The 20,951-nt window shown below is 43.9% G+C and overlaps 1 protein-coding gene across 1 annotated transcript in view; it reads right to left on the reverse strand.

Moving 5' to 3' along the window:
* Positions 1–373: 373 nt before the first annotated feature.
* The window catches only part of LOC311149874 (WD repeat-containing protein on Y chromosome-like), a gene marked incomplete at both ends in the record, with an annotated part of 33,333 nt that continues 12,755 nt past the window's right edge, over positions 374–20,951 (reverse strand). Inside the window, 10 exons of the mRNA XM_084187114.1 lie at positions 374–607; positions 5,686–5,784; positions 6,042–6,213; positions 6,476–6,608; positions 7,145–7,313; positions 8,287–8,436; positions 8,611–8,826; positions 9,007–9,141; positions 9,336–9,554; positions 10,591–10,795. Of these exons, the coding sequence (XP_084043240.1) occupies positions 374–607; positions 5,686–5,784; positions 6,042–6,213; positions 6,476–6,608; positions 7,145–7,313; positions 8,287–8,436; positions 8,611–8,826; positions 9,007–9,141; positions 9,336–9,554; positions 10,591–10,795 (1,732 nt within the window). The remainder of the gene's footprint in view (positions 608–5,685; positions 5,785–6,041; positions 6,214–6,475; positions 6,609–7,144; positions 7,314–8,286; positions 8,437–8,610; positions 8,827–9,006; positions 9,142–9,335; positions 9,555–10,590; positions 10,796–20,951) is intronic.

The following is a 20,951-nucleotide window of genomic DNA, read 5'->3' on the forward strand; positions in this document are numbered from 1 at the left end:
CAAATCAAATTGTATTTGTCACATGCTTCGTAAACAACAGGTGTAGACTAACAGTGAAATGCTTACTTATTGGCCCTTCCCAACAATGCCATGTGTATGTGTGCATCTGCAGGGGTCAGTGTCTTGTGTTAATGAGGTCATACAGAGGATGGCACTGGAGATGACCTTCGAGTGGACTTAGGGCTCTCAGTTGTCACCACTGTGTGTGTGGCAGACACTCAATGAAACTGTGGTGCCAATTAAAACAATTGAATAATAACATGACAGTAATTAATTACACAAATTGTATATTGAAACAACAAGTCATCCAGAAACAGGGAAAAAGAACAGGTAAAACCAATGGACACCGCCACAATCGCAGCTACTCAGTTCCCTAGGTGATGCTGCTGCCTCCCCTGGTCTGCTGCTTGGGAGCAATAGACTTCCTGCGTGCCCCTTTGGCCGAGCTGAAGCGTACATGAGCGCCACGCTTGTTGTTCCTCTTCTGCTTGCCCAGCATGTCAGCCCCGTCCTGGGTCTTCTGCTGCTGCTCCTTCAGTAGCTCAGGCACCGGAGGCTGGATGATGGGCAGCAGGGATGTGTAGGGCATCGACTTGTACACCCGTAGCTGCAATGGACAATGAAGAATGTTAGAGTAGGAGCTGAATACACACAGCATTTGTACTTTTGTCTCCTGTGAGTCTTTACATCTATGACAAGCATTGAGTATTGCTGTGTGTGTGTCATTTTTAGGTAAATCCTCCAGGGTTGGGGTCAATTCCAGTTTAATTCGACATTTCAATTCAATTGTTGAATTCACTCATGAAGTGGAGAATTCATGTTGAATTCAAATTTCAACAATCTTCAAGTTATGGAATTTAAATTGAATTAGACTGCTTGAATTGGAATTGTAAAAACATTGAATCTTTGGAATTTAATTGGAATTCAATATTTGTAAATTTCCCAGTAATTGGAATTAATGCACTTAGTATAAAAACATTTACTGCAAGTTTTAAATAATTTCAACATGTATTTATATATTTCCAGCTAGGCAGTCTGAACAGTGACATGATCAGCCTGAAAGCCGGAGGGAATTGAATTCAAATTGGAATTTGTGGAATTGTTGGGGATAATATTGAATTGGGAATTTAATTATTGGAATTGACCTAACATTGGAATTGAGAGGAATTTAATTATCTCTGAATTCAAAGACTGACTTGGAATTTTAATGTAATTAAATGGAATTTACAGGGAGAGACCAGCTAGCACATTTGGCTCCTTGAAAGTTGTGGGAACGCACATTTTTGGATGCAAAGAAAAAGCAATATCTCAGACTGGCCAATAAAAAGAAAATATTAAGATGGGCAGTCTGAGGCATGGCTTTTTCTTTGCAACTCTGCCTAGAAGGTCAGCATCCCGGTGTCGCCTCTTCACTGTTGACGTTGAGACTTGTGTTTTGCGGGTACTATTTAATGAAGCTGCCAGTTGAGGACCTGTGAGGCACCTGTTTCTCAAACTAGACACTAATGTATTTGTCCTCTTGCTCAGTTGTGCACTGGGGCCTCCCACTCCTCTTTCTATTCTGGTTAGAGCCTGTTTGTGCTGTTCTGTGAAGGGAGTAGTACACAGCGTTGTACGAGATCTTCAGTTTCTTGGCAATTTCTCGCATAGAATAGCCTTCATTTCTCAGAACAAGAATGGACTGATGAGTTTCAGAAGAAAGTTATTTGTTTCTGGCCATTTTCAGCCGGTAATCGAACCCACAATTGCTGATGCTCCAGATACTCAACTAGTCTCAAGAAGGCCAGTTTGATTGCTTCTTTAATCAGCACAACAGTTTTCAGCTGTGCTAACATAATTGCAAAATAGTTTTCTAATGATCAATTAGCCTTTTAAAATGATAAACTTGGATTAGCAAACACAACGTGCCATTGGAACACAAGACTGATGGTTGCTGATAATGGACCTCTGTACGCCTATGTAGATATTCCATAAAAAATCAGCCGTTTCCAGCTACAATAGCCATTTACAACATTAACAATGTCTACACTGTATTTCTGATCAATTTGATGTTATTTTAATGGACAAAAAATTGCTTTTCTTTCGAAAGCAAGGACATTTCTAAGTGACCCCAAACTTTTGAACGGTAGTGTATATATTCTTCATTCATTCCTTACTTAGATTTGTGTGTATTGGGTATATGTTGTGAAATTGTTAGCCAGAAGCACAAGCATTTCGCTACACCCACAATAACATCTGCTAAACAAGTGTATGTGACCAATAAAATGTGATTTGATTTGATTGGTTCAGGGAACGAAGCCATACGTTTCCTGACCGATAAAACGGAACGTTTTTTAAAAACATTCTGAGAATGGAAGTACAGATGTTCCCTGTTCTGGGAACATTAATTTGTAGGTTGCAGGGAGGTCTGAGAACATTTTACTATGGTTCCCTGAACGTTTTCCTGGGAGGTTTTATTAACATTCTGAGAACGGAAATTGTAAGTTATTTGAAGGTTTTTGAATAACTTAAAACTTTCACTGAATGTTTCAATACGACTTTTAATAACACTGCTAGTTCTCCCACTTAAAAAGATGAGAGAGGCCTGTAATTTTCCTCATATGTACACGTCAACTATGACAGACAAAATGAGAAAAAAATATCCAGAAAATCACATTGTAGGATTTTTAATGAATTTATTAGCAAATTATGGTGGAAAATAAGTATTTGGTCAATAACAAAAGTTTCTCAATACTTTGTTATATACCCTTTGTTGGCAATGACACAGGTCAAATGTTTTCTGTAAGTCTTCACAAGGTTTTCACACACTGTTGCTGGTATTTTGGCCCATTCCTCCATGCAGATCTCCTCTAGAGCAGTGATGTTTTGGGGCTGTCGCTGGGCAACACGGACTTTCAACTCCCTCCAAAGATTTTCTATGGGGTTGAGATCTGGAGACTGGCTAGGCCACTCCAGGACCTTGAAATGCTTCTTACGAAGCCACTCCTTCGTTGCCCGGGCGGTGTGTTTGGGATCATTGTCATGCTGAAAGACCCAGCCACGTTTCATCTTCAATGCCCTTGCTGATGGAAGGAGGTTTTCACTCAAAATCTCACGATACATGGCCCCATTCATTCTTTCCTTTACACGGATCAGTCGTCCTGGTCCCTTTGCAGAAAAACAGCTCCAAAGCATGATGTTTCCACCCCCATGCTTCACAGTAGGTATGGTGTTCTTTGGATGCAACTCAGCATTCTTTGTCCTCCAAACACGACGAGTTGAGTTTTTACCAAAAAGTTTCATCTGTGGTTTCATCTGACCATATGACATTCTCCCAATCCTCTTCTGGATCATCCAAATGCACTCTAGCAAACTTCAGACGGGCCTGGACATGTACTGGCTTAAGCAGGGGAACACGTCTGGCACTGCAGGATTTGAGTCCCTGGCGGCGTAGTGTGTTACTGATGGTAGGCTTCTGGGATTTTTGCTCACCGTTCTTGTAATCATTTTGACCCCACGGGGTGAGATCTTGCGTGGAGCCCCAGATCGAGGGAAATTATCAGTGGTCTTGTATGTCTTCCATTTCCTAATAATTGCTCCCAAAGTTGATTTCTTCAAACCAAGCTGCTTACCTATTGCAGATTCAGTATTCCCAGCCTGGTGTAGGTCTACAATTTTGTTTCTGGTGTCCTTTGACAGCTCTTTGGTCTTGGCCATAGTGGAGTTTGGAGTCTGTTTTAGGTTGTGGACAGGTGTCTTTTATACTGATAACAAGTTCAAACAGGTGCCATTAATACAGGTAAGAGTGGAGGACAGAGGAGCCCCTTAAAGAAGAAGTTACAGGTCTGTGAGAGCCAGAAATCTTGCTTGTTTGTAGGTGACCAGAGCCTGGTTCGAATCCAGGCTCTGTCGCAGCCGGCCGCGACCGGGAGACTCATGGGCGGCGCACAATTGGCCCAGCGTCGTCCAGGGTAGGGGAGGGAATGGCCGGCAGGGATGTAGCTCAGTTGATAGAGCATGGTGTTTGCAACAGCAGGGTTGTGGGTTCAATTCCCACGGGGGGCCAGTATAAAAAAATATATATATATATATATATATATATATATATGTATTCACTAACTGTAAGTCGCTCTGGATAAGAGCGTCTGCTAAATGACTAAAATGTAAATGTAAATAATTTGCAAATAAATTCATAAAAAATCCTCAATTTGTCTGTCATAGTTGACGTGTACCTATGATTAAAATTACAGGCCTCTCTCATCTTTTTAAGTGGGAGAACTTGCACAATTGGTGGCTGACTAAATACTTTTTTCCCCCACTGTACCTGGAATTAGTCCACTGCGCCACCAGGATGGAGCTAGCATGCCATGTTTTAAAAATTCATACAAGCAGTTCATTTTAATCTACTCAAACAGACCCCATTTCAAAGGAAATAAGCACTCTTTAAGATCAGGTGTGGCCAATTAGCGGGCGCAGCAAACACACCTGAACACACTTAATTAAGAAGATAGAGGATAGAGAGTTTTGTTGACGCTGAGAATGGAATGTATATGTTTTTAAATAACATTCTTAGAACATTCTTTATGTTCTTCGTTTTCTTTATGTTCTGAGAACATGACTTTAAATAGAACCACGAGGAAACCTGCAGAAAATGTTATGCTGAAGTACTGAAATTACCACAGAAAAACATTGCTTCTTAACGTTCTCAGAACAATTTGAGTACATTACTTTAAATAGAACCACGAGGAAACCTGTAGGAAACGTTCTGCTGAAGCAAGCAGTACTGGAGCACCAAGTCTGGGACCAAAAGGCTCCTGAACAGCTTCTACCCCCAAGCCATAAGACTGCTGAACAGTTAATCAAATGGCTACCCTGACTATTTGCATTGACCCCTTTTTATTTGCACTGACTCTTTTGCACCGGCTCTATGCACACTCATTGGACTCTACCCACACATACTACACTGACACTCCAACACACACACACACCCACCCACGCATATTGACGCCACACACACTCACACACTCTGTCACATATGCTGCTGCTACTCTGTTTATTATCTAACCTGATTGCCTAGTCACTTTTACCCCTACCTACGTGTCACAGGAGGTTGGTGGCATCTTAATTGGGGAGGATGGGCTAGTGGTAATGGTTACAGCAGAATGGTATCAAACACATGGTTTCCATGTGTTTGATGGCATTGCATTTATTCTATTACCTCATACCCCTGCATATTGACTCGGTACCGGTACTCCTTGTATATAGTCTCGTTATTGTTATTTTATTGTGTTACTTTTTTCACAACAACAAAAAAGTACTTTTTAACTCTGCATTGTTGGGAAAGGGCTCGTAAGTAAGCATTTCACGGTAAAGTCTACACCTGTTGAATTCGGCGTATGTGACAAATAAAATTGTATTTGTTTTGACGTACCAAAATTCCCACCTAAGAAATATATGGTTCTCAGAACGTTATGTGCTTGCTGGGTATCCTGCACCATTCCCAGAATGTTGTGGGAAGGTTGTATGCAAAATAACCATAGGATAACCACATGCTCACCAAGCTCTAAGAAACATATGGTTCTCAGAACGTTATGTGCTAGCTGGGAGGTAATTGAATAAGAATTAATTTGTTGAATTTACCCCAACCCTAATACTCTCATGCAGAGGATCAAGGAAATGGTCATGGTAAAAATTAGAAGCACTCACCTGCTCTCGGCTGCTAAAGGACACCTGCAGGTCCGGGGGACAGGAGGGCAGGTGGTGTCTCACTTTCTGCTTGTAGGCAAGCCCCAGGATGGCACTCGTCTGCAGGGGAAATATAACATATAGGAAAATAACTTGACATTAACCTAGTAAGTAATGCTCTCTCACACCTAAACCCAACTGTTTACAGTGCTATATAACGGTCAAATCAAATTTGATTAATTGGATCAATATAACCACACATATTTGAAAGTAAGATTGTGGAACTAACAATTCAATGTGATTTGGCTGGCCTTATAGATGGAGCACCTATGTATCCCCACTCTCCAGTACCCCGTTGTCATCCTCCTGCTGCTCACCTGTTTGCCCTTCTCTTGCCAGTGCTGCCAGGTCTCCTCGATCTGGTCGTTGCTGTACTGTGCAATGCGTGGGTCAGCTGGCATCATCTCCTGCACGTCAGAGGCAGCGCTGGCCATGGCTGTGTGCCGGAGCTTCTGCTGGGTCAGGGTCTCCAGGATACGCTTGGCACAGCTGTTTAGTTTTTTGGGCTCAGTTCAGTAAATCTTTATAGTCACAGGTGGGCAATGTGTGCAGCATTAGAAATTGCACAAAACATAAAACCATAGAGCCCCAACACACAATACAAGGAATAGGAAAGCATGTAGGCTTACTGTATAGTAGGACATGTTTTGAAGTCAAAACCAATGGCTCAGCAATGCACTCACAATAGAGGAGTCACAGTGAGACCAAAAACTCCCAGGTTGCACTTTGCCCTTTGGGGTTCGAGACTCACTTCCAGTGGGGTTGTGTTCCCTGGTTGAGCACTTTGAGGGTCTGGCAAGAGCCGACCCTCCTCAGGTCCACTGGCAGTTCCCAGGGGAAGGCATGGGGGTCTCCCACACGCCACTGGGCCTGGCCAAACGTGCCTGAAGGAAACACTTCTAGTTAGCATGACACTAAGTGACATTACCCTCTACCCTAATCTCCAACCAGCCGTGTGTATCTATCCTCTATTATGACTGATAGTTCAAACATTGTCTTGTGATTCTTTTTGACTGTACAGATATGATTAAATAAAAAACAATTGTTCACAAAAAAAGACTGATAGCGAGATCCCCACTGCTAGAGAGACCCCCACGGTGTCCTAAAAGCATTTCACTGTTACTCCACACCTGTTGTTTCCAAAGCATGTGTCGACTAAAATTTGATTTGATTTGAAATGATAAAATTTTCATCTAGGTGCTTTTGAAACACGAGCACACAGGGCAGGTACACTAGCGTTGGGACAGTAACCGAAAGGTTGCCGAGTCGAATCCCCGAGCCGACTAAGTGAAAAAACTGTCTCCTTGATCAAGGCACTTAACGTTAATTGCTTCTGTAAGTCGCTCTGGATAAGAGTGTCTGCTAAAATGTAAATGTAAAAATAAGACTGCAACAACAGGCCCATATGAGAGCACCACACCTATGTAGCTGCCAGCGATGGTCCACAGTCGCACGTTACAGTCCAGGCTGGCGGTGACAATGAGGCGGAAACGTTCCACATACTCCAGACTGACGATGCCCTTCAGGTGACCCCGCCAGGAGCTGAGGAGGGGCGGAGGGGTGAGGGAGACGCTCCAGCCATCCACCACCTGGACAAGTGGAAACCGTGAAGAATTAATGAACGAATGAGACAGGGTTATAAACTCTACAATCCTCTTTGATTGGTATTAATTGGATAATATGTGGTGAAAATAATATATCCATGTACACTGAGTGTATAAAACATTATGAACACCTGCTCTTTCCATTACATAGATTATCCAGGTGAAAGCTATGGTCACTTATTAAATACACTTCAATCAGAGTAGATGAAGGGGAGGAGACAGGTTAAAGAATGATTTTTAAGCCTTGAGACAATTGAGACATGGATTGTGTATGTGTGCCATTCAGAGGGTGATTGGGCAAGACAAAAGATTTAAGTGCCTTTGAATGGGGTATGGTAGTAGGTGCCATGTGAACCGGTTTGTGTCAAGAACTGCAACGCTGCTGGGTTTTCACGCTCAACAGTTTCCCATGTGTATCAAGAATGGTCCACCACCCAAAGGACATCCAGCCAACTTGACACAACTATGGGAAGCATTGGAGTCAACATGGGCCAGCATCCCTGTGGAACGCTTTTGACACCTTGTTGAGTCCATACCCCGATGAATTAAGACTGTTCTGAAGGCAAAAGAGGAGGGTGCAACTCAATATTAGGAAGGTGCTCTTAATGTTTTGTACACTCAGTGTAATTAATTAGTCAATGAGAAAGCAACAACGGATTTGTTGCTATGTATTTTAGAAATGTATTTCCCAGAAACCCACTGAAATCGACATGTAATATTTGTCTGAACAGGGTCGTGTCCGGTAGGCACGAAGCAGAGAAAATGTTTTAAAATGGAGGATGTGCTACTGATATCGGTATTCTGTTGCAAAACATTTCACTACGGTGTGCCATACAGAACATGACTCTGATTTTGTAACCATCTATCTCCTCCTACTCTCACCCACCAAATTAGAATTAGAATGCTAGAAAGGTTTATGACATGTGTTACTCTAGTATGTTTTATCTCTATGCTGCACCTCTGTCCTCTTCTCCACCTTCATCCTGCGAGGCCCAGTCATCTTACAGTACCTGGGGATGAGGCTGGGCAGATGAACTGCCTTTTCCAGCGGGGCCAACCCCTCCCGCTCCCCTTGCATACAGAAGCAGTACCTCTCTATGTCCCACAGCTGGGGAGGGGGATACAAAGTGTTAACTGTAAGTTGCTTCGAATAAGCGTCTGCTTGCAGCTAAACAACCATATCATTCTCATATATCATAACATTCTGAACATAGTTTAAATTACTAGAACAGACAAATGGGGACGTCCGCGCTACTAATTCTCTATGATTCTTCCGACCCACCATGATGTAGCCGGTGCTGTCCCCAGTGAGCAGCATCTGGTCCTGCAGATCAGTGGACATGGTGCTGATGGCCGTGCCCTCGGAGTGGACCGCCCGGAACTTGCCCAGCAGCCCCCCCAGGTGGTGGATGGACCAGGCGTACACGTAGCCATCAGCTGCACTGGTCAGCAGGATGGCTGTATCAGGGCTCCGCTCCCTGGTTCCCAGGAAAAGAGCCTGAGGGAGGGAGGGAGTGAAGGAGGCGATTTGTGTGTGTTCAACAACTTTGTTGGTACTTGTAAATTTACATCATTGTGACCTGATCTGCTCTGATGTCATGGGAATATTGCTCAGTGTCTGAGGGTGTCCAATTCTGCATCCACACTGACTCTCACTGACTGGCCCATTAGCCCGTACCTTCTCCACAGCCAGTCTGGGTTTCTCTAACTCAACTGCACTGATCGGCTGAGGTTTGCCGCTCTTGCGCCGCTGCTTTGGCGACTTCTTCTGATGAGTTTTCTCATTTTCTTTCTCAGCGCCTGACTCCTCCTCCTGGTGGGGTCAAACAAGGTCAAATATCAACTAAGAGAGAAGCCAATGGGAGGGTTAGAAGCAGGCTTGGGGTCAATTCAGTTTTCAATTCAGGCAAATGAAACATCCATTAAAAACACAAGGCGATTTATTTTCAATTCACTTCCTGAATTCACCCTAACCCTGGTCAGCGGATATGGGTCAGAATGTCTCACCTGGATCATCTCAGGGGTGCTGTTGCAAGAGCTGTCCTTGTCCTCCTGAGGAGAGGGGGGACAAGGTGGGGGTGCACCGGGCCCCACTGAGACCCCCTGGCTGGACTGGGAGACTGTGGCCTCCCCTCTGTCCTCTGATGAATCTGTCCACTCGTTCTCATCAAACGAGCCCTTAGACTCTGACGCCTCAAATCTGTCAAAGGCTGACCTGTCAATCACCTGGAAGGCAGGATTGGGCAACAAAAACATAAGATTATTTAGCCTTCTAGCATAGGGTTTTTCAAACTTTTCTTGCCCAGAGACCCCCGCCCAGGCAAACTGCAGACCCAGGGACCCCCATCATATGTTAGCAAAAAATAAATAAACTTGCATCTTGTCTTATCAGGTGAATGATAATGGCAAGTAGAAGTAATCAACATTTAAAAATGAATAGATTTGGTACTAGACAGTTTCATTATTTTGACCTCCACACACTTCATTGGAAGAGGAAGTGTAAACTCTAACATAACCTATTAGCTAGAAAGGTATCTTGGCAGCTGAGAAAATGTTGTTGTTGTAAAGCTCATTTTCTACAATTAAAAAAAGTATCATCTTTGAGCTGAGAGAGCATTTAGCAGTTTTGAATCTAACATCCAGCAATTCTACTCAGTTTGGCATAGAGCTGAGAGACAGTTTTGCAGTTTTAAAGCTAATTTCCTGCAATTCTGTGCATTATTAGTTCTCAAAGATGGTATTATTAAAAAATATATATAGTTCAATATCTTTTCTGCATGCTTTCTATCTGGTTTTGGTCGTTTTTTAAGTTAACACTGAAAATTACCATTTAAACTGTCCGCCTAAGAATTTCCTATACAGAAAAAAACCTGTAATTAGTTTCAATGACTGTAATTTCCTCCATATTAAAACGATAATTCGAGATTTTGGCATGCTAACTGTTCCTGTAGATTTTAATTAATTGCGCTAACTCTAGTTAGCATTGGCTCGTGAAACTACCTATAACTTCCTTCATACTGGACGCAGACATAAAAATGATATCCACGATGGTATTCTGTTGTTGCTAGCAATATTCATAAAATATTTTTTTTTCCAAAAAATTAATAATAACAATAATAATAAATACATAAAATAAATAAAATAAAAAACTCTGACCCCCTGCAGTACCTACGCATACCCTAGGGGGCCACAGACCCCAGTTTGAAACCCCCTGTTCTAGGGGATTGGTCAAAAAGTAAGTATGATCACTCTATCCCCTCACCCGATTGGGCAGCAGTGGTCGCGGACTCTCGCAGGCGTTGAAGCGGCAGAAGGCCCGCCCCGAGTCGATGTTCCATACGATGATGTCGCCGCTGTAGGAGGCGGTCACAAGCATCTTGTTGCCGTGGGCGTGCATGGAGTAGATATCCTCGGCATGGTACTGGTTCCAGATACGGTACTCCATCTCCATATCCTCCTTCACATCCCTGGCAGCCACAGCAACAACCACACTCTCAATTTCTGCTCAATCTGCATGCTTTCTCAATCAGCTTTAACTGTATGTGCACTCGTAAATCAGGTTATTTCTCGAGTTGGGCTCTGGGATATAACAGCCGTTGAGTATCTGATTTAATGGTGGATTGTGGAGGAGGGGGGTTGAGTGTGTTGGAGTATGTGAGTATTTTTTATTTATTTATTTTTATTTAACCTTTATTTAACCAGGTAAGCCAGTTGAGAACAAGTTCTCATTTACAACTGCGACCTGGCCAAGATAAAGCATAGCAGTGCGATAAAAACAACAACACAGAGTTACATATGGGGTAAAAAACATAAAGTCCAAAAATACAACAGAAAATATATATACAGTGTGTGCAAATGTAGCAAGTTATGGAGGTAAAGCAATAAATAGGCTATAGTGCAAAATAATTACAATTAGTATTAACACTGGAATGCTAGATGCAAGAGATTATGTGCAAATAGAGATACTGGGGTGCAAAAGAGCAAAATAAATAACAATATAGGGATGAGGTAGTTGGGTGGGCTAATTTCAGATGGGCTGTGTACAGGTGCAGTGATCGGTAAGGTGCTCTGACAACTGATGCTTAAAGTTAGTGAGGGAGATAAGAGTCTCCAGCTTCAGAGATTTTTGCAATTCGTTCCAGTATGTGCGTGTGTGCTTGTCTGGCATCTGTTGTGGGGGGGGGGTGGGGATGTTGGGGGGGGGGTATGGGATGGACCACGGGAATTATTTGCTAGGATAATAATTGCTTGTCAATGAATTAAATGTAATACAATGGCAATCCGGGTTATATGTTAGAATCCTACGCGTGAACTGCCGACATAATTACGCATATTAATTGATAATGATGGAAAATAGGATATGCATATTTTTTTTTAAATAGTTATATAGATAGATATATATAGAGGTGAAAGCATTGGAAATGCTTTTGGCGGTTAATCTGCTTCTGTTTTGTGGGTGGCACTGTGTGCTGTTTTCGATGGATGGGTCCTGGCCTCTCGGGGCCTTAGGGATCCGGAGGGACGTGGGTGGGATGCTGATCACTGGCATGACGGCTCAACTTGGGATGGGGAGGGGCTTTAGCGGGGGAATTAGTGGAGAACAATTGAAGGGTTACTCCGTAGCAATGCAAATATCACGGTACAGCTATATGGACACTCAATCATTACGGTATTTTTTATTGGTAAATTTACAAACATATATAATGATAAATAGACTTGAAACTTGTATCTCATTATGGTGTATGGTGAAATAAGTATAGCCAGTTATAATTGTAATGGCTTAGCTGATAATAACAATAGAAGAACAATATTTACAATATAATATCTATTGTATACAGGAAACTCATTCAACAATTCGAGATGAAGTAGCGTGGAAAAAAGAATGGGGGGGGGGAATATATGATAGATTCATTTGTATTTTAATGACTAAAGGATTTCACCCCAAATACAGTATAAATGTGTGAACGGTGTTAGTTATAATGTAGTGTCAACCCACTAACAGAGGGGGAGGAGTTAGAAACTGCTGAGAAAGCATTCCAGGGTGAAGGGGACTGAGAAGCTGTTTAAAGGTGGGCGGAGCAAAGTGCCTTTGTGTGTCAGGGGGTATAAAGGCTGTGTATGTATTTTTTGGCGCCAGAGCTCTCCATGATTAAAAATACAGATCATTCTTGCTGGTTGCGGACCTTTGTTTAATTCATGATTAAACCAGAGAATTTACACCCTCTGGGAATTATTCAGAGCATTAAGTTTGATTAATTAGAGATAGAAATTCTCGTGACAAATGGTCCTTCGAGCCGGATCTCAAAATACGTCTTTATCGTTCTGAGGACACCGAAAACCGTGCACGGGCGGATGATAGCATCCGTATAGAATAGACCTGGCCTTCAACGTTAAGGTTATAAACAGGCCGGTGATGAATCTTATGAACGATAAAGACGTTAACGAGATTGAAAAAGCATTTAAATCCGAACTGCAAGGAGAAGGTCAGTAATTTTTATTCATGGATTTTGGTGTAATTATTTGAACTTGTATGAGAATAGTAATTCTTGTGGAGGGCAGAGAATAGTTACCAAAATCTCATAAGATAATTAAAAGGGAGGAAGGGGGTCTGAAATGACTCAAGGTGAATGGCCATCACCAAAATAAACGAGTTAATATTGAGATTGTACGGGGTACAGTGTTTACAATATAAACAGGAAGGGAGATAATAATCATCATGTAAGATAGATACCTAATGATCCATCGAAATACGTGATAATTGTTTCAAGGAAGGGACTAAAATAGGTCGCGTGAGAAAAAAAATGGTTGTCTCATCCGTTTCATGAAACTGGTGTTTTAAAAAAACTCTGGGTTACGGGTTGGATAATTTAAATGGTTAATTACAAAAACAGATCATAAACATTGGCTCAAGAGTCGCACCAAATAATAAGTCCCAGGAAAATAATTCTGGATTGAATTATTACTAAACGGGGGGGATTTCTTATTTTTCCACCATGGGAAATAAATATTCTAAAGTGTCACGAACGTTGACTGATGACTCGTGGAACCAAGGCGCAGCGTGATAAGCGTACATCTTTATTGATACACAACACACGAACAAAACAACAAAACGAAACGATACGTGAAGTCCTGAGGTTACACACACCAAACCTTTACGGATCAAGATCCCACAAACTAACTGGTGCCAACAGGCTGCCTAAGTATGGTCCCCAATCAGAGACAACGAGCTACAGCTGCCTCTGATTGGGAACCACCCTGGCCAACATAGAACTAAACGATCTAGAACAAAAAACATAGAAAACGAAACATAGAAAATCACACATAGAAAGTCCACACCCTGGCTCAACATTTAAGAGGTCCCCAGAGCCAGGGCGTGACAGTACCCCCCACCCCAAAGGCGCGGACTGCGACCTCGCCACACAAACACAAGAGGGTAGGGGCCGGGTGGGCATTCCGCCTCGGAGGCGGATCCGGCTCCGGGCGTGACCACCACCTTTTCTCCACCTCCCCGTTGCGCCCCTGGTCTGGTCCCGCTGACTGGAGCTAGACCCGACGACGGTGGACCAGACCTTACCGGCTCCGGACTGGAGCCGCTGGCCGGAGCTGGACTGGACACCGGTGGAGCGGATTGCTCTGGCTCCGGAGTGGATCCGCTGACTGGAGTTGGACCGGACCCCGGTGGAGCGGATTGCTCTGACTCCGGAGTGGAGCAGCTGACCAGTGCCGGAACAGGCACGGGCCGTGCCGGACTGGACACACGCACCACTGGCTTGGTGCGGGGAGCAGGAACGGGCCGGACCGGGCTGACGACGCGCACCACTGGCTTGGTGCGGGGAGCAGGAACGGGCCGGACCGGGCTGACGACGCGCACCACTGGCTTGGTGCGAGGGACAGGAACAGGCCGGACCGGGCTGGCGACGCGCACCACTGGCTTGGTGCGGGGAGCAGGAACGGGCCGGACCGGGCTGACGACGCGCACCACTGGCTTGGTGCGAGGGACAGGAACAGGCCGGACCGGGCTGGCGACGTGCACCACTGCCTTGGTGCGAGGGACAGGAACAGGCCGGACCGGGCTGGCGACGCGCACCACTGGCTTGGTGCGAGGGACAGGAACAGGCCGAGCCGGGCTGGCGACGCGCACCACTGGCTTGGTGCGAGGGTCAGGAACAGGCCGGACCGGGCTGGTGACGCGCACCACTGGCTTGGTGCGGGGAGCAGGAACAGGCCGGGCTGGACTGGGAACACGCACCACTGGCTTGGTGCAGGGAGCCGGAACGGGCCGGGCCGGACTGGCGACGCGCACCACTGGCTTGGTGCGAGGGACAGGAACAGGCCGGGCTGGACTGGGAACACGCACCACTGGCTTGGTGCGGGGAGCAGGAACAGGCCGGGCTGGACTGGGAACACGCACCACTGGCTTGGTGCGGGGAGAAGGAACAGGCCGGGCTGGACTGGGAACACGCACCACTGGCTTGGTGCGGGGAGCCGGAACGGGCCGGGCCGGACTGTGGAGGCGGACTGGAGGTCTGGAGCGGAGAGCTGACACAACCCGTCCTGGCTGAATGCCTATTTCCACACAATATGTGTGAGGCATCAGCACAGGACGTACAGGGCTGTGCACTCATACTGGCGCTACAGCACGTGGCACTGGCGCAGGATATACGGGACCGAGGAGGCGTACTGGAGGCCACGAGCATTGAGCCGGCACACCCCGTCCTGGCTGCATGCCCATCTTAGCACGACACGTGCGTGGTGCTAGCACCGAACGTACAGGACTGTGCCGGAACACTCGCGGCACAGTACGTGGCTCCGCATAACACGGAGCCTGCCCAGTCTCACGCTTCCTAGCCTGAGTACGGGGAGTTGGCTCTGCTCTAACTCTAGGCTCCGCCAACCACCCTTTTAGCCCCCACAAAAAAAAATATTGGGGCTGTCTCTCGGGCTTCCTCCTCGGCCGGTACCCTCTGCGTTGCCGCTGCTCCTCTCTGTAGCACGCCTCCACAGTCTCCTCCCAAGGACGGCGATCCATTCCGGCCTGAATCTCTTCCCAAGTCCAGGATCCCTTCCCGTCCAGGATCTCCTCCCAAGTCTAGGCTGTCTGTTCCTGGACACGCTGCTTGGTCCTCTTTAGGTGGGATCTTCTGTCACGAACGTTGACTGATGACTCGTGGAACCAAGGCGCAGCGTGATAAGCGTACATCTTTATTGATACACAACACACGAACAAAACAACAAAACGAAACGATACGTGAAGTCCTGAGGTTACACACACCAAACCTTTACGGATCAAGATCCGACAAACTAACTGGTGCCAACAGGCTGCCTAAGTATTCGCCCCAATCAGAGACAACGAGCTACAGCTGCCTCTGATTGGGAACCACCCTGGCCAACATAGAACTAAACGATCTAGAACAAAAAACATAGAAAACTAAACATAGAAAATCCACACCCTGGCTCAACATTTAAGAGTCCCCAGAGCCAGGGCGTGACATAAAGAGGTCCGAGAATTAACGGGGGATGAAATATATATGTTAGGAAGAGATCGAAGAAATATGTTTTATGGATCCATTTGGGAGAAGAGGTATGGATTTATTGGGCATCTCGATGTGGAGAAATTAGAGGCTAAACTGTGGAACGGATTTGAAGAAACAGCGAGGGGAGGGGCTAGACACAGCAAGAGTATGGCTTTTGGAGAGTCAGGAAAGTCTAGAGAATTTTGCTGGAGAGTGTAAGGCCCTGTGTAAATTCTGTAACAAAACAGGTCATAACCATCGCGACTGCAGAGCTAAAGGAAAGGGCAATGTCCGGGAAATGACAGTCTATTTTTTGGTTCCACGGGTAAAATGTTTGAAGAAGTGATTTGTGTCGATTAAGAATTGGCTAAAAACACCACGAAGCGATTATTTGAGAGGTACCTATACATTTCTAACGATATATACGTATGAACTTTCTCACCCAAACGTAGACGTACGTCATGGGTGAGAAAGTAGAGAATATTTGGTCATTTAGCAGACGCTCTTGTCCAGAGCGACTTGCAGGAGCAATTGGGGTTGGGTGCCTTGCTCGGGGGCACATCGTCAGATTTTTCGCCTGGTCGGCTCGGGGATGAGAGACAGTACATAGTTTAAATGATAGGAATATCATTAAATGTATGCTTATCAACGATATCAAGTATTTGTTTTATTAATTAGGGCCGAATCAGAGAGAACAGTTAAAGAAATTGAATAGCGAACTGAAATGGCGATAGAGCTGTGAAAATTGAGTTGAGGACAAAGGAGAATAATTTATGGCTCTGGTTAGCGGGGAAAAAATTGAGACAGTCCAGCGAGTTAGATTGAGCTGTAAGATTTCAAGTAGAGGTCTAAATACTTGACTGGAAGGCAGTGCTTTGATAGATTCTAATGGTTATTACTTTATTGTATAGGTTGGGTAACACCAATGGTGTATGAAAATAAGTGGTGAATTCTAAAACGATAACTTGGTTTCGTTACGTGAACAATGGGATATCGTTTTTACTATTAGGATGATGGATTGAATAAACATTGGTTATAAGTATGAAGTTATTAAACAATAGGTTTATATTTTAAAAACATCAATGCAACAGGTTGCAATGATTAAATTAATAGAAATGGGTTATAGGGTTATATTAGAAGGTGTAGTGAACTCAATGAAACGTGGTATTATATAGTGTCTTCCAGGATTGATGGAAGTCTCCTATAGCATTATGTTAAGGGGATGCCTGGGATAAAATATAATGTCTTACTTACACGGAGTATGTGATTGTATTGGCTAATGAATTAAATATTACATTTACAGGGGCGAAAGGAACAATAGAAGGGGAGACAGATTTTCCTATGGTGTTGGTAAAATAATTGATAATGGATCATTTGAGATGAGATCACATGGAGCAGATTTAGGGGTTCAATAATCATTGTGAGATTAGTTATGAGGAATTAGATTAATACAAACGATTATTGATGAGTTAGGACTGGGGATATCTGTATCATGTTTTGTGTGTACTTACCATCTTTAGATTACTGATGGTAATTGAAGGTTGACAAAATGTATAACCAGGAGAAAGAGATTAGCCTATCTCATTGGAATGTTGCCAAGGGATAGGGGGAGCAGTAGTGAAGTTAGGCAGTATTTAGGTCGTAAAAGGGAGCTACCAAATTAAGTGGGGCCTGGCTATCTTTGATTGTTGTTTTTCAATTGGGTTTTTCAAATAAAAAACAACACACCTAGCATGATGTTTATAAAGGGTTGTTATGTTGAATTTAGGGGATTTTCAACAGTTCATAGGTGGTGTTTACTATGCTGTGGGATAGAACGGTTTGTTGGGTGATTTCAATGGCCTCTGGGCTCTGTTTTGACTTTCTGGTGTTGATTGGTCATCCACACTGGTGGTTCTGGGGGCATGAGAGGATGACTTTGGGATGGTTTATTTTATCAAATTGAGGGTAATTTATAGTGCTGTGAAAAGTGTGAAGAAGATTATAATGTACTAATCTTGGATTACTTTTATGGGTTAGAAGTAAGTTGAGATATTATCAAATGTTGTCATTTACATTTCATTTTTATTATGCTTTAATAAACAACAAGTTGGTATTTGAAACTAAATTAAAGCAATGAGCTGCAGTAATCAGAGGAAGGCACAATCTAATGCGAAACAGCTATTGCCTAGATCATTGATTTAGTAATAAGATCAGGAAGATAGTAATCATAGGAAGCTGGATAGGATAATTTAAGATAGGGACTAGCTGTCCAGAAATAGATGAAGAATGATGAGCTTTTTGGGAATGATAGACTGCTGTAAAGCTTGGGTGCTCCATTATGTACTGCATACTGGTAAATCAAGTGATCTTATCTATGGGAAGGCAATGGCAGCCCATGGTAAAATCATTTGGAACTCTGAGGAAGAACAATTTATGAAGAGAAAAAAGTTGCTCACTTCCCAAACAGTCTTAGCTTTTCCTACATATAACAGGGATTTTACCCAAATGGTAGAGAGTAAAGAGGGATATATGACATTGGTTGTGATTTAAAGATGGTGATGAGGGAGTTTTTTTAGTGGGCTATTAGATATAACTGGGTTAATCACGAACATTGAGTTTTTTTAATTATTTGTTGCTAGGCAGAAGACAGGTGACCTAGGGTCGAAGTGCTTGCTCTTACTTCAATCCATGGTTGTCTTTTGTCTCTCTTCAAACATTGTGAAGGGAGCGGCACCAGGGTTGAGCAGAGTTCAGGCTAAAACCTGTCTCTCCTTTGCTATCTTCTTGATTGATTACAGCATGAAGGGGGGTTTGTGTTAGGTTTGAAAGATTTAAGTATGGACCTGTCATGTCCAACCATCAGTCTTCAGGTCAAGCCCGGGAGAGCCGGGGTAGAACAGAGTTTGAACTAAACATGAGTGTTTTTTCAAGATAAGAGATGGATTGATTGGATTACTATTGATTCTGAACTGAATGAAAGTCGAATTTAGCCGCCATAAAAGACACAGGAAGGGGGAGGAGCAATTGGATAGTCTCAAAAATCTCAAAAATAAATAAGGGATGGCAATTGGATGATAAATTACCAATATTACCTAGGTGATTGTTTAGGTAGGTGGTAATATTGACACATGAGCAGAACCATGTGTCAAGAGGGGGGAAGAGGCTCGTGGTAGGGTTAAATAATATACGAAGGAGAGGACAAAATACTTTTTTTTTTAAACATATTTTTTTAGATACAGTCTAGAAAGAGAATAATGATGTGAGCGGTATGTCAGAGGTTTTGTGCCCCACAGGTGAACTAAAGGAGAAGGTGACCCACTCTATCTAACCAAGTGACTGGTGAGCATCCAGTCCCTAAAGAAGAAAGACTGGAAGCAGGCCTGTTGGGAAAGGCCCTATCAGGTTATATTGGTCACTGCCTTTAGAATAGCAGAAAGAGCAACCTGGGTCCACGTTACCCACTGCAAAAAGGTAAGAACACATACAAGCACCACTGAACACACGCAGAGTTAGAGAGAAGAACTAGACCAATAGGGTCTGGGGATCACCTCTGTTAACGAAGATCTCCTACCCCGACCTATCATCACTGTAGTGTGTTCTCAGGGTGTGAGTATGGGGTGATACCAAGCAGAAAGACTGAGGACAGGAGAGGGTTGGCGGTTTTTGGGAATAGGGGTAACTTGAGCTGCATCATAGTCCGGCAATGGTCTTGATATGTCAAGATCCACCACCAATTACGCTATGCCCTTACCATTGTTAAGAAGTAAAAGAGAAGAGAAGCGACCCGATATACTGACCGTCAAGGACGAGTGGCCTACAAAATGGGAGTCAGAGAAGGGCAGACTGTCGGATTCAAAATAAGGGTTAGGGACGTAGCCAATGGGTGGGGTACATGTCAATAAGCAACTTGGGATTATAAAATCCCATTATATTCGTGTTCGGCCCCCACGGCGGATTGTTCCTAGACTCAAGTGTTTAAACACACTTGGGGACGGGAATATGAGACCGGGCGGGACTGAACATCCAGATGGGGGGTAAAGAGAAACAAAGACATCACCAATTATCAATTGGAGATAGTAGTAATGTGATTGACTTGAGTTCAGAAGCACAGGAGAGAATTCTGAACCTTACAGCCCCTGTAACCAATGTGTGGTGGGCGTGTGCCAGTAAAGGCAGTATAAGGCAGAGAATACCAAAAGGGTGGTTGGATACGTGCGCCCTGGTTCTACTGATTCAGCTAGTTAGAACTAGTCACCAGGAACCAAGGAAAGGGTTAAACAGACGTAGGAGGAGTTTTAACAAGAAGGAGAATAGCCCTATTTAGATGGATGCGATTGGGATACCAAGGGGGGTATGAAATAATTAGAGGAAGGGTTTACTACCACGTTCTTTTGGTGGGTGACAATAAACAAAATTGTGAAGTGGATTAATTATACAGTGGGGGAAAAAAGTATTTAGTCAGCCACCAATTGTGCAAGTTCTCCCACTTAAAAAGATGAGAGAGGCCTGTAATTTTCATCATAGGTACACGTCAACTATGACAGACAAATTGAGGGAAAAAAATCCAGAAAATCACATTGTAGGATTTTTAATGAATTTATTTGCAAATTATGGTGGAAAATAAGTATTTGGTCACCTACAAACAAGCAAGATTTCTGGCTCTCACAGACCTGTAACTTCTTCTTTAAGAGGCTCCTCTGTCCTCCACTCGTTACCTGTATTAATGGCACCTGTTTGAACTTGTTATCAGTATAAAAGACACCTGTCCACAACCTAAAACAGACTCCAAACTCCACTATGGCCAAGACCAAAGAGCTGTCAAAGGACACCAGAAACAAAATTGTAGACCTACACCAGGCTGGGAATACTGAATCTGCAATAGGTAAGCAGCTTGGTTTGAAGAAATCAACTTTGGGAGCAATTATTAGGAAATGGAAGACATACAAGACCACTGATAATTTCCCTCGATCTGGGGCTCCACGCAAGATCTCACCCCGTGGGGTCAAAATGATCACAAGAACGGTGAGCAAAAATCCCAGAAGCCTACCATCAGTAACACACTACGCCGCCAGGGACTCAAATCCTGCAGTGCCAGACGTGTCCCCCTGCTTAAGCCAGTACATGTCCA

Source organism: Coregonus lavaretus (genome assembly GCF_964263955.1).
Source record: "Coregonus lavaretus genome assembly, chromosome: 22".
In the NCBI taxonomy this organism is placed as follows: Eukaryota; Metazoa; Chordata; class Actinopteri; order Salmoniformes; family Salmonidae; genus Coregonus; species Coregonus lavaretus.